The sequence below is a fragment of the Pteropus medius genome, unplaced genomic scaffold (assembly GCF_902729225.1).
Source record: "Pteropus medius unplaced genomic scaffold, Ma_sr-lr_union100, whole genome shotgun sequence".
NCBI classification, from domain to species: domain Eukaryota; kingdom Metazoa; phylum Chordata; class Mammalia; order Chiroptera; family Pteropodidae; genus Pteropus; species Pteropus medius.
The window spans coordinates 31,550,990-31,564,501 of NW_024355205.1; the positions used below are offsets into that span (position 1 = coordinate 31,550,990).

General features: G+C 42.7%; 2 protein-coding genes across 5 annotated transcripts in view; one reads left to right on the forward strand and one right to left on the reverse strand.

The window, feature by feature from the left end:
- GART (phosphoribosylglycinamide formyltransferase, phosphoribosylglycinamide synthetase, phosphoribosylaminoimidazole synthetase) overlaps positions 1-2,975 on the reverse strand; it is a 26,611-nt gene extending 23,636 nt beyond the window's left edge. For 2 of the 4 annotated variants that reach the window (XM_039857565.1, XM_039857568.1), the window contains exon 1: positions 1,525-1,642. The gene's annotated coding sequence lies outside the window, so the exon portion shown is untranslated. Of the gene's footprint in view, positions 1-1,524; positions 1,643-2,912 lie in introns of those variants that run through there. The other 2 variants (XM_039857567.1, XM_039857566.1) reach the window with 2 other exon arrangements.
- SON (SON DNA and RNA binding protein) overlaps positions 2,109-13,512 on the forward strand; it is a 31,966-nt gene continuing 20,562 nt past the window's right edge. Inside the window, 8 exon segments of the mRNA XM_039857551.1 lie at positions 2,109-2,642; positions 5,932-6,098; positions 7,807-9,782; positions 9,784-9,876; positions 9,879-9,920; positions 9,922-10,098; positions 10,100-10,710; positions 10,746-13,489. Coding sequence (XP_039713485.1) covers positions 2,566-2,642; positions 5,932-6,098; positions 7,807-9,782; positions 9,784-9,876; positions 9,879-9,920; positions 9,922-10,098; positions 10,100-10,710; positions 10,746-13,489 — 5,887 coding nt within the window. The 5' untranslated portion in view covers positions 2,109-2,565.

Here is a 13,512-nt window from a genome sequence, read left to right on the forward strand (position 1 = left end):
CGCCATTTAATAATGTAAAAACGATTCTTATTTGGTGGGCTGTACAAAAACTGGTGGCAGGAAGGACTGGCACAAGGGCCAGTTTGCTGACCTCTGATTTAAGTAGTGCAATATGTTAAAAAATTGATAAGGCGGCAAAAATCAAATCTGAACATGTATCACATTAATTCTAGCATTTGATGATGAGCAGGATGGGTGCAACAGCTATCTTGCAACTGAAGTTAGCAGTGTGACCTTGAGAAAGCTCTTACTACTTGTAATTCAATTTATTCACATCTTAAAAGATGAAAGAAAACCTGCTTTACAAAGCTGCTTAAAGATGAACTGAAATTACACTTATATAAACAATTAGTATGATTTCTGACATTCAGCAGCAGTACTTGTTATATTTTATTCCATACTTTTACCTAAATTGATACCTTAGGGATAGAAAGAAGTTCTAACAGAAAAAAAAAAAGTTAAAGTTATGAATAATTTGTCACATTTACTAATTTTCAGAAGACAATTATGTAGAAAGCAAACTGAAAACAAGAAACACTGAAATCTGTAACTTCTTGTGAGATGTTAGGATTAGATTACATTTAAATAAAAAGCCCAGGCTGATATTAAAAACTAACACTTTTTGAGCACTTTGTGCCAAATGCTATATTCTAAATGCTTTTCATGAATTATCTTACTTAAACTTCATGGTTCTATGAGGTACATAATATTCCCATCCCCACCTTATGGATAGGAAACTGAAGTAGTTAAGTAACGTGCTGGAGGTCACAGAACTAAGAGGGGGTGGAGCATGGATTGCAATGGAAGCAATTTTGCATCAGATACTGTAAAAATTGAGATGGTGATCATGGAAAAATTGAGAAATAAAACCACTAAATTATCCTCTAAGTAGAAGAGGATAACGGAAAACAGATTTGCCATGCATATTGAAATATCTGAAACAAAGCTTTACATCTAAAATATTACATTAAGTTTGATAAAAAGGGAAGAGAAGACTCAGCCTGAAGGAATCTACACCAGAAGTGGTTAGGAGGTCTCCGCTCCAGTCAGAGTGCTCTGGTTTGGGATGAGACTCTGTCCCTTACCAGCTGGGAAACTTTAAGGGATTTCATTAACCTTCTGGGGCCAGTCATCTAAATGACTAACATGACAAGATGAAGAGAGTCAGTTAAGGCCTAGATTTCAACTGATTTGATGAGTACTATTAAAAAGAATTACAAAAGTGGACTAATCTGCGCTAGAAACGATGGGTGCATAACAAGACAATATGCAACTTATGTTTATAACCTGAAAACATGCATAAAGATACAAATAAGCCCTGAATTTTAGAAAGCAGGGAAAGTGATAGATCCAAGGTGAACCTCAAAGTGAAGAGCACATGGCCAATCCCCACTGACAGCATTTAAAAATGAGGTGAAAACTCCTACAGCCAAACTAAGTCCTACGATTTCATTCAATTCCTGATATTAGAGCCCCAAACTAAAGCATAAATGCACTTCACTTAAAAGCGGAGGGCTTACGCACCGACACAATGCCGACAAAAGGCAGTCTGGCCGCTCGAACTCGCACGCTCACCTGCGCGCTCCGAGCTCGGGCACCCGCCGCGCGCCGGAAGTCAACGGAGCGGGATCCGGGGCGCGCACCCACCCCCGCCCCCGGCGGTCCGCCCCGCGGAGGGCTTCGCCTCCCCATTGGTCGGCGCAAACTCTGGTCCCCGCCGTGAGGTAATCAAGTGTGATTCCCTCCCGCTCTGGGGCGCGGCCTGAGCCCACCCTAGGGCAAAGCTGCCTAGCCCTTGCGCATCCATCATGTAACATCATAGCAGCAGAGGCCACTTAACGCCGCTCTTCCTCTTCGAGAGCCCCCGTGCTGGGGGCCCTAAACGCTAAATTCACATTTAACTAATTGTGTGGAGTCAAAACGAAGCAGCTAGTGGAAAAATCTCGTGACACACCTGGCTCATGACTAGAATGCACCAGGCTTGGACGTAGGTCGCTCAAGACCTCTAGCCTATAAATTATAGGATGTCATGGGAGATGGGGGTAAAAATCGCGTTCTTCGTATTCGCATCACAGTGGGAGCGGGTGCCGATTAATGCTTTTCCGGATGCAGCTCCCTGCTGAAAATTGGGGAATGTTGGCGGCCCCGTGTCAAACACCATGTTGCCTTTTTTGCTCCCTTTCCTCATAGCATTCGATCTCCCCATTTAGTGGCTACAGTAAGCCTATTAACCCCCCCAAACACTGTTGGGGACTGACAACACAAGCTGACAAAGTCGCCTGAAGAGTCTTCTCCTGTAATGGCGCCTGCGTCAGTCACTAACATGGCGGACAGAGTCGTGCGCGGCGCAAACGTCAGCAGCTCTACCCCAGCCGCTCAGAAACAGCGGAGGAGAGCAGGGCCGTGCTCACTGATTGGTGCAACGGCCGAGCGTGCAGATCCGGACGTTCCCACAGGAGCCAATCAGGACGGCGAGAGACGGAATTGGCCGCTGCGCCTCTTCCCGAGGCATTCTGGGAGCCTGGAGGACTAGCGAGGAGGAGTTGAGAGAACGGAGCGGACGCCATGGCGACCAACATCGAGCAGATTTTTAGGTCTTTCGTGGTCAGTAAATTCCGGGAAATTCAACAGGAACTTTCCAGGTAGGCGCTTCACAGACTCTTCTGCTCCCAAGGGATCGATAGGGTCTCAAGTAGCCCTCTATGGCACCTTTATTTAGAGACGCCGTCGTTCCCCGACTCAGGCCCCGCTACAGCCCCGCCTGGGCCTGGGATCCATTTTCCCGCCGCCCCCCCCCCCCGCTCCCTCTCTTCCCAGCGAGGAATTTCGCCCTTTCTGAGGTAATCTCAGGCCCTTTCTCCTAGAATCAAGTTAAGATGCTCACTCATCTTTCCCGTTTGGACGTTCCCTACCCTTTCGCTACTTGTAGGCCTGGTCGTTCACCAGGGACGGGCCTAGTTCCTCCTCAGCTCCTCCTCCGCCGCCGCGTTTCCCCTCCCCCTCTCAGCCTCCGCGGATTTCGCCGGCCGGCGCCTGTGACCGGAAAGGGTCTCTAACGGCCGTTTCTTGAGTAAACTTAAATCCGCTTTGTTTACTGCAAGCTTTAGACCCATTTGGGGGTCGGGATCCTCTAATTAGATTATTTGGGCCCTAGTGTCCTATGGTTTCCACCAGGCAGCATTTTAATAGAAATTCAAATTAATGTTAGCTACTTTGACAAAATATTCGAGGTGAGGATAGAAGGGGACTTTGAATTACCAGCCGTTAATTAACTTAGCAAGTGGAATGTGGGCTTTGTGTGTAAATCTAAATTTCTGTTTGCTGCCCGTGTCCTATTTGACGTTTTTGAACAACACGCTTGGGGCATTGTTGGTAGACTTAGTTTATCCTTGGTTCCACAAAAATTTGAACGGAAAGAGGTTTCCACAGAAATAGTTGTTTACGCCGAAAGGAAAATAGCGAGGGTAGTGTGGTTGTTTACTGGTTATCTTTTAGTATTTTTGTTTTATATAACGTAAATATTTGTTGCGAGTTCAAATGGATTGTAAAAGTTGAGAGCGAGAGCAATACGTGAATTTGAAAATCAGCCGAAAAAATTGTAAATTAAGCGCTGAAATTATAGGGTTATTGGACCAATGATGTAGTAGTGCTAGGATTATTTTTACAGGATATATATATTTTTTTAAGTGGGAAATACATCCACTTATTTCGTTGCTTTTTAAAATTCTGTTAACATGCTTGTGTTTTTAGGATGATGAGAAAAGACCTGAGCTAAGGGAATATTTTTTTTCCAAAAGATTTAATAGTTGCTTGCAATAAGTAATTGTGTTTGTTTAGAGTAATGTCTTTTATACTTTTTAAAAATTAGTTTTTGTGTTAGTAAGTTTTGTTGTAGAAAAATTATAAAAAAGAAAAACAACCACAGTTATTGATCTTTGATTTTCTTTTCCGCTGGTGCGGACAGATGCACGTAAATGTTTTGTGAAATTTGATTATCTTGTTTTGTGTTAATTTTCACCAAATGTATTGTGAACAAGTTTGTCTTTTATCCCAGTCTAAGTCGTCTTTTGGGACATTTTTCGTGGTTCCATAGAATTCTGTTGTAGCAGTATTTTGATGGATATTTAGGTGGTTAGAAATTTTCATCCCTTTTCAGTAATTGAGATAAACATCCTATAGCTTTCACATGATTTTTCATAGACTTAACTGGTTTTTTGTTGTATTTTTCTGATTTTTAAATCTGTTGCCTTTTTAGTGAGATAATTATGTATGTGTAAGTGCTTAGGAAAAGTGCAAAATAAAGAGCTCCAGAAGGAAAGCCTAAAAAGAATTTTAGACAGTTTATTGCTGGAGGACTATTCAGTTTCTCAAATAACAAGTAATACATTATCTGTCTAAAAACATTTTGGTTATTTTCCATTTCAATGAGCTTTATTTCCCATCTATTTTTTACATACGTCTGTTTGGGTAGGGAGACTGACATTAGTTGAAATAAGTTGTTATATGTAAACGGTGATTAAGAGTTTGAGCTCTGGCTTGAAGTACCAGCTTAATAGCTGTGTGACCTTCAGCTGAGTTTCTTGTGTTCTCTGTGTCATATTCCTCATTTATAAAAATCAAAATAATAGTGTTGATCTTAGAGTTTTGTTAGGGTTAAGTGAGTTTTAAAAATGTGGAACCTTGCGACACTTAATAGTCAACAAATGTTTCTTGTTGTATGATTCATCTTGTTAGAAAACCAAATGTTCCTTAATAACATTTAGTTAACTACTGATTTGTCGTTGTTGTTTTTGACCAGACTTTTTTTGTCAAGTAGTGAAGCATAATTGTTCCATCTGCTTTGTTAGCTAAAATTTAAGTGAGATTAAATCGAATGTGTTGTTGGAAGTTATTTTTCAAAACAATTTGGCAAATTTACACAAAAATAGTAAAAATGACCAGGTAAATGACATGTTATTAGTCGGTTAAGATTATTCTGTCTAAAAAAAAAATAGCAAAACAAATGAACAAAACAATCTCATAGATAAGAACACATTGATGGTTATGAGAGGACAATTGTTGGGGAGAGGGAGGAATAGATGAAAGGGGTCAGTTGTATGGCGATGGATAATAAGTAGACTTGGTAGTAGTGTATACAGATATTGAGTTAAAATGTTGTATACCTGAAATCTTTATACACATGTATGTGCACAAACACTAATTTTGCCTCACCTGAAAAAAAAGAATCTTCTGGCCTTATGACTTGAAAATGTTAAGCCATGTATTCATTTACTGTTGGTATAAATGAATTGTCACTTGTTTTACATGATTTTTTTTGATCTCCAGAAATTTTCTTAATACCTTAATTTTTGATAACTGGGTAAAATTATATAAATGTATTTTTCTTTTAAACTTCATGGCATTTCAGTAACTGGTCAGTTTAAGTCTGATCCAAGGCTAGATGTTACTCTTTTTACTTGATGTGTCTGTGGCTAACTTTGTGTTCCTTGATACTGTTGATGGTGATGTGAGTCATGCACAGGTGTGACTTCACAGTGGCCATAGTTTCTATCATAACGTCAGATCATATATTTTTCTTTGGATTTGTGATTGTGATCTTAATAATTTTTTTTTTTCCTGAGATAAATATGCAGTTAACTGAAATCTAACTGTATATTTTTGGGAGTATTTTATTTAAAAAAGAAAAAAAAAGACGAGTTTAGAAATCTGTTTTAAAGACTTTTTCTTAAGTTTCACAGTTCTGGAAACTTAAGCTATGTAAAAAATATGTGCCAATAGATAGTGTTAAAGAAGCACTACTGGTAAGGAGTATCTGAAAGAAAAACAAAAATGGAGAATATTAACATAAGGTGGTTTAATTAGTTGAGTTACAAATATTAATTTATTGTATGATGTGGTAAAAATATTAATTTGATAACTTTTCTTGTCAAGTGGAAGGAGTGAAGGCCAGCTCAATGGTGAAACAAATACACCTATTGAAGGAAACCAGGCAGGTGATGCAGCTGCCTCTGCCAGGAGTCTACCAAATGAAGAAATAGTTCAGAAGATAGAGGAAGTACTTTCTGGGGTGTTAGATACAGAACTACGATATAAGCCAGGTAAGTTGGAGATAACCAGCTCTCTCAAACTTGAAGATTTTTTTAATGATTAACAGTATAATTTCTTGATTACATGGCATTTAAAATGTTAATTAGATCTAAAATGTCAATAAATTTTAGTTGTATTGGTATGCTGAAGAATTTGTTTAAATTCTTTGAAAATAAAATTGTACTGAAACACAAGCATTGATGCACTTGCTTGTTTTGCTGGTGGACTATGACTACTTGGTGCAGTCTTGTATTGCCTCTGCTTGGATTTTGAAAGTGGGTTTTTATTGCACAATTGTGTAAATATCCATTCTGGAAGGTACAGGAGCCTAGACCACATTTGTAATTTTAAAACCCGGGAGGTTTTATTTTAAAAACCACGTGTAGAGATTGCCTTGTTTTTGCATCTGTTCCTCTTAAAAATGCAATGAATGTAGAGGAATTATTGCTTGGATATTTAGCACTTTTGGAATTCATTAAATAATTGATGCTTAGAAATGAAAGAGTTACCACAAAAGTACCTAAAAATAATTGTAGAAATGAAATGTGGTATGGTTTTTTATTCAATTTTTATTATTTTTAGTGTAGAGTATGGTTTAAAAAAAAAAGGCAGAGACTTTAACCATACTTAGTTTTATGGCTCTAGGAACTTTTCCTTGATTGAAGTATAACTTAGCTACATTTGATACACAATAAACAATTTATAGAAAATGATTAGTTTTGCTTTGGGATAGATCTTATTTTTCCGTAATCCTAGTGCCCTACGTTTCTGATCAGCCTTTTCTGGGGTCACTGAGATTTATCTAATTTGATATTGGCATTAGAGTAAATCCCATCTGGTTGTAAAGTGGAATAGAAACCACTTTCTCTTTCAGATATGCAAATCTAAATGTTCTTAAGTTATATGTTAAGAGCTATAAGAATTTTTTTTACCAAAATGACTTTATACTATTTTTTTAGTAGGAACATTTAAAAACGTGTTTTGTTAGTATTTTTAGAAGGTGATTGGGGGCGGGGAATTATTTTTATTAGGCTGTAATGGGTGTGATAAGGGAAAATTCAAGTTCCATATTGATGCTTTACGTTTATTGTTCAGACCTTTGTATACTATATGAAAGCAATCACTGACATTTGCTTATTACATGCCAGGCATTGTTCGGTGTACTTCGTGTGACTTAATTCACTTCACTCTTTAACTCTAGGAGACAGTGTGTCAGTAATTTGGCCAAGTCCATTCATCTAGTGAGTGGTGGGTTGATTCATGACCCCAAAACACTTTGTTCCAGAGCCAGTGCCATGTTGTTTCCTATGTAAATAGGACATAGAATAGTCAAAAAAATTATTTAACATAGGCATTTTTTATAGGAACTCGAATGGTGATAATGTAAAAGATATTTGTAAGTGTATTTTTAAAGTAATTTGCTATAATTCGAGAGTTGGAAAAAATAATCATTTTAAATGAATTTAGTTGAAACACATTTTAATGGGATTCTAAAAGTTTCTGTTTTAACTAAGAACCTATTTTTAACCTAGGCTTTAGTTGTAGAAGCATTGGAAAAGTGTCAGCTTCAGGTAATTGGTTTGTGGAAATGGTTTATTTGATAGCTTATTTAGCAAGAAATATTATACTATGGTATCTTAGCATGGAATATAAATTGGCTTATGTGATTTATCTAAATCTGCTTTGAGAAGTGTTTGACAAAATTTCTCTTAATTTCAGACTTGAAGGAGGCCTCCAGAAAAAGTAGATGTGTGTCTGTACAAACAGATCCCACTGATGAAATTCCCACCAAAAAGTCAAAGAAGCATAAAAAGCACAAAAATAAAAAGAAGAAAAAGAAGAAAGAGAAGGAAAAAAAGTATAAAAGACAGCCAGAAGATGCTGAATCAAAGCTGAAATCACATCATGATGGGAACATGGATTTAGAATCGGATTCCTTTTTGAAGTTTGACTCTGAACCTTCAGCGATGGCACCAGAGCATCCCATAAGAGCCTTTGGCCTATCTGAGACCAGTGAATCCCCTGCAGTTATGCTAGAACCTCCTATAGTATCAATGGAGGTATCACAGCCACACACTTTTGAATCTCCGAAGCCAGCTACAAAAACTGCAGAACTGTCAGTTGCATCTACATCAGTAATCGCAGTGCAGTCAGAGCAGTCTGTGGCAGTTACGCTGGAACCATCCACAACAAAGATTCTGGATTCTTTTGCAACAGCACCAATGCCTACAACAACAGTAGTGCTACAGTCATCTGAGCCAGTTGTAACAATGTCAAATCAGATGAAGTCTGTGCTGAAGTCTTTGGAGAACACACCTCCAGAGCCATCAAAGATTGTGTTAGAGCCTCCAGTAGCAAAAGTGCTAGAGCCATCAGAAACCCTTGTGATAACATCAGAGACATCTACTGAGGTGCACCCTGAGCCAAGCACATCAACAACAATGGATTTTCCAGAGTCATCTGCAACTGAAGTACTAAGATTGCCAGAGCAGCCTGTAGAAGTACCATCGGAGATTGCAGATTCATCCATGACAAGATCACAGGAGTTGCTGGAGCTGCCCAAGACCACAGCATTGGAGCTGCCGGAGTCGCCGGTGGCCTCAGTGATGGAGTTGCCGGGGCCACCTGCGACCTCCATGCCGGAGTTGCAGGGGCCCCCTGTGACTCCAGTGCTGGAGTTACCTGGGCCCTCTGCTACCCCGGTGCCAGAGTTGCCAGGGCCCGTTTCTACCCCAGTGCCTGAGTTGCTAGGGCCCCCTGCGACAGCAGTGTCTGAGTTGCCGGGGCCCTCTGTGACATCAGTGCCACAGTTGTCACAGGAGTTGCCAGGGCTTTCAGCACCATCCATGGGGTTGGAGCCACCACAGGAGGTACCAGAGCCACCTGTGATGGCGCAGGAGTTACCAGGGCTGCCTGTGGTAACAGCAGCAGTAGAGTTGCCAGGGCAGCCTGCGGTAACAGTAGCAATGGAGTTGACAGAGCAACCTGTGACGACGACAGAGTTGGAGCAGCCTGTGGGGATGACAACGATGGAACATCCTGGGCAGCCTGAGGTGACAACGGCATCAGGGTTGCTGGGGCAGTCTGAGGCAGCAATGGTGCTGGAGTTGCCAGGACAGCCAGTGGCAACGACAGCGCTGGAGTTGCCAGGGCAGCCTTCGGTGACTGGGGTGCCAGAGTTGCCAGGGCTGCCTTCGGCAACTAGGGCACTGGAGTTGTCAGGGCAGCCTGTGGCAACTGGGGCACTGGAGTTGCCTGGGCAGCTCATGGCAACTGGGGCACTGGAGTTCTCGGGGCAGTCTGGGGCAGCTGGAGCACTGGAGCTTTTGGGGCAGCCTCTGGCAACAGGGGTGCTGGAGTTGCCTGGGCAGCCTGGGGCGCCAGAGTTGCCTGGGCAGCCTGTGGCAACTGTGGCGCTGGAGATCTCTGTTCAGTCTGTGGTGACAACAACGGAGCTGTCAACGATGACCGTGTCGCAGTCCCTGGAGGTGCCCTCGACGACAGCGCTGGAATCCTATAATACGGTAGCACAGGAGCTGCCTACTACGTTAGTGGGGGAGACTTCTATAACAGTAGGAGTGGATCCCTTGATGGCCCAAGAATCCCATATGTTAGCTTCTAACACCATGGAGACCCATATGTTAGCATCCAACACCATGGACTCCCAAATGCTAGCGTCCAACACCATGGACTCCCCAGATGCTAGCATCCAATACCATGGGATTCTCAGATGCATAGTAACCAGCTCCATGACCCCAGATGTTAGCAACCAGCTCCATGGACTCCTGTAGATGTTAGCAACCAGCTCCATGGACTCCCAGATGCGGGCAAATCAGCTCCATGGACTCCCAGATGTTAGCAACCAGCTCCATGGACTCCCAGATGTTAGCAACCAGCTCCATGGACCCCAGATGTTAAGGTAACTCAGCTCCATGGACCTCTCAGATGTTAGCAACCAGCTCCATGGACTCCCAGATGTTAGCAACCAGCTCCATGGACTCCCAGATGTTAAGGCAACCAGCACCATAACTCCCAGATGTTAGCAACCAGCACCATGGACTCCCAGATGTTGGCATCTGGCACTATGGACTCTCAAATGTTAGCTTCCGGCACCATGGATGCTCAGATGTTAGCATCTGGTACCATGGATGCCCAGATGTTAGCATCTAGTACCCAAGATTCTGCTATGTTGGGTTCAAAATCTCCTGATCCATACAGGTTAGCTCAGGATCCTTACAGGTTAGCTCAGGATCCTTATAGGTTAGGCCATGACCCTTATAGGCTAGGTCATGATGCCTACAGGTTAGGGCAAGACCCCTATAGATTAGGGCATGACCCCTACAGACTAACTCCTGATCCCTATAGGATGTCACCTAGACCTTATAGGATAGCACCCAGGTCCTATAGGATAGCACCCAGACCATATAGGTTAGCACCAAGACCTCTGATGTTAGCATCTAGACGTTCTATGATGATGTCCTATGCTGCAGAACGTTCCATGATGTCATCTTATGAACGCTCTATGATGTCTTACGAGCGGTCTATGATGTCCCCTATGGCTGAGCGTTCTATGATGTCAGCCTATGAGCGCTCTATGATGTCAGCCTATGAGCGCTCTATGATGTCCTGCGGCTGAACGTCATGATGTCAAAATCGATGTCAGCATACGAGCGCTCCATGATGTCCCCAATGGCTGACCGTTCTATGATGTCCATGGGTGCCGACCGGTCTATGATGTCATCGTACTCTACTGCTGACCGGTCTATGATGTCATCGTACTCTGCAGCTGACCGCTCTATGATGTCTTCTTACACTGCTGACCGTTCAATGATGTCTATGACAGCTGATTCTTACACTGATTCTTATACTGACACATATACAGAGGCATATATGGTGCCACCTTTGCCTCCTGAAGAACCTCCAACAATGCCACCATTGCCACCTGAGGAGCCACCAATGACACCACCATTGCCTCCTGAGGAACCACCAGAGGGTCCAGCATTACCAACTGAGCAGTCAGCATTAACAGCTGAAAATGCTTGGCCTACTGAGGTGCCAGCATTACCTCCTGAAGAGTCTGTATCGCTGCCTGAACCTCCTGTGAGTCAAAGTGAGATTTCAGAGCATTCGGTAGTGCCTGCTAATTACTCAGTATCGGCATCAGAGCCTTCACTGTTAGCATCAGAGGCTGCCATGACTGTTCCAGAGCCACCACTAGAACCAGAGTCTTCGGTTACATCAACACCTACAGAATCTGCTGCAATAGCAGAAGAGCATGAAATTGTTCCAGAGAGACCAGTGACTTATATGGTATCTGAAACTCCTGTAATGTCAGCTGAACCAACTATGTTAACATCAGAGCCTTCTGTTATGTCAGAGACAGCAGAAACCTTTGATTCCATGAGAGCTTCAGAACATGTTCCATCAGAGGTATCTATGTCCCTGCTGGATCCTACAGTAACTATTCCAGAGCCATCGCAGAGCACTCTAGAGCTATCAGCCATGGCTGTCTCAGAGCTACCAGCTGTGTCTGTCCCGGAGCTCCCAGCCGAGGCTGTCGTGGAGCCCCCAGCCGAGGCTGTCCCGGAGCCCCCAGTTTTGGCTGTTCCAGAGCCTTTAGCCGAGGCTCTTCCAGAGCCCCTGGCTGTGACTGTTCCAGGTCTACCGGTCATGGCTGTCCCAGGGCAACTAGCTGAGGCTGTCCCAGAGCCCCTGGCCTTGGTTGAGCCAGAGCCTGTTACCATTCCTGTGCCAGTGGTTTCTGCTGTGGACTCTGCTGTGCCTGTCTTGGAACCAGCAGTATCGGTCTTTCAACCTAACATGATTGTTTCAGAACCATCTGTTTCTGTCCAAGAATCCACTGTGTCAGTTTTAGAGCCTGCTGTTACTGTGTCAGAGCAGACTCAAGTAATATCAACTGAGATGGTTTTAGAGTCTACACCAGTGATGTTGGAGTCTGGTGTTGTAAAAGGAATGAATTTACTATCTGGTGATCAAAATCTTGCTCCAGAAATTGGCATGCAGGAGTTTCCCTTGCATTCAGATGAGGAGCCACATACTGAAGGATACCTGAAGAATGACACTTATGAAAGTGAACATGGTGTAAATATAGACCATAATGTAAATAATCATTTAATTGCTAAAGAAATGGAACATAGCACAGTGTCTGCTGCCAGCACTGGTGCTGTTGGTGAAATTGGTGGAGAGAAAAGTTTGCCAGTCAATGAGACTAAACAGTGCACAGTATTGGATACCTGCCCTAGTGTTAGTGAAGCTGATGTAGGAGGAACTTTGTCTTCTACTGGTCCCTTTGCTCTTGAATCGGATACAGTGGGAACTAGTAAGGGTATTGAATTTGCCACAGCATCTGCTCTCAGTTCAATTAGTAAATATGATGAAGTATGTTTAACTACTCAAGACACCGAACATGACATGGTAATTTCCAGCAGCCCCAGTGGTGGTAGTGAGGCTGACATAGAGGGACCTTTGCCTGCTAAAGACATTCATCTTGACTTACCATCTAATAACTTTATTAGTAATGATGCAGAAGGACCATTACCTATAAAAGAGAGTGACCAGACATTAGCAGGTGCTCTCAGCCCTAAAGAAAATAGTGAAGATAAAGAAGTACCTGTCTCTACAAAAGAGATATTGTCTGATACAGGATTTTCTGCCAATATCGATGACATTAATGAAGCAGATTTAGTGAGACCATTGCTTCCTAAGGACATGGAACGACTTACAAGTCTCAGAGCTGGTATTGAAGGACCCTTACTTGCAAGTGAAGTTGAACGTGATAAGTCTGCTGCCAGTCCAATTGTAGTTAGTATACCAGAAAGAGCTTCAGAGTCGTCTTCAGAGGAAAAAGATGATTATGAAATTTTTGTAAAAGTTAAGGACACACATGAAAAAAGCAAGAAAAATAAGAATCGTGATAAAGGTGAGAAAGAGAAGAAAAGAGACTCTTCTTTAAGATCTCGAAGTAAGCGGTCCAAGTCTTCTGAACACAAATCACGGAAGCGTACCAGTGAGTCTCGTTCTAGGGCAAGGAAGAGATCATCTAAGTCCAAGTCTCATCGCTCTCAGACACGTTCACGGTCACGTTCAAGACGCAGAAGGAGGAGCAGCAGGTCAAGATCAAAGTCTAGAGGACGACGATCTGTATCAAAAGAGAAGCGCAAAAGATCTCCAAAGCACAGATCCAAGTCCAGGGAAAGAAAAAGAAAAAGATCAAGCTCCAGAGATAACAGGAAAACTGTTAGAGCTCGAAGTCGCACCCCAAGTCGGCGGAGTCGGAGTCACACTCCGAGTCGTAGAAGAAGATCTAGATCTGGGGGGAGAAGGAGCTTTAGCATTTCCCCAAGCCGACGGAGCCGCACCCCGAGCCGACGGAGCCGCACCCCAAGCCGACGGAGCCGCACTGAA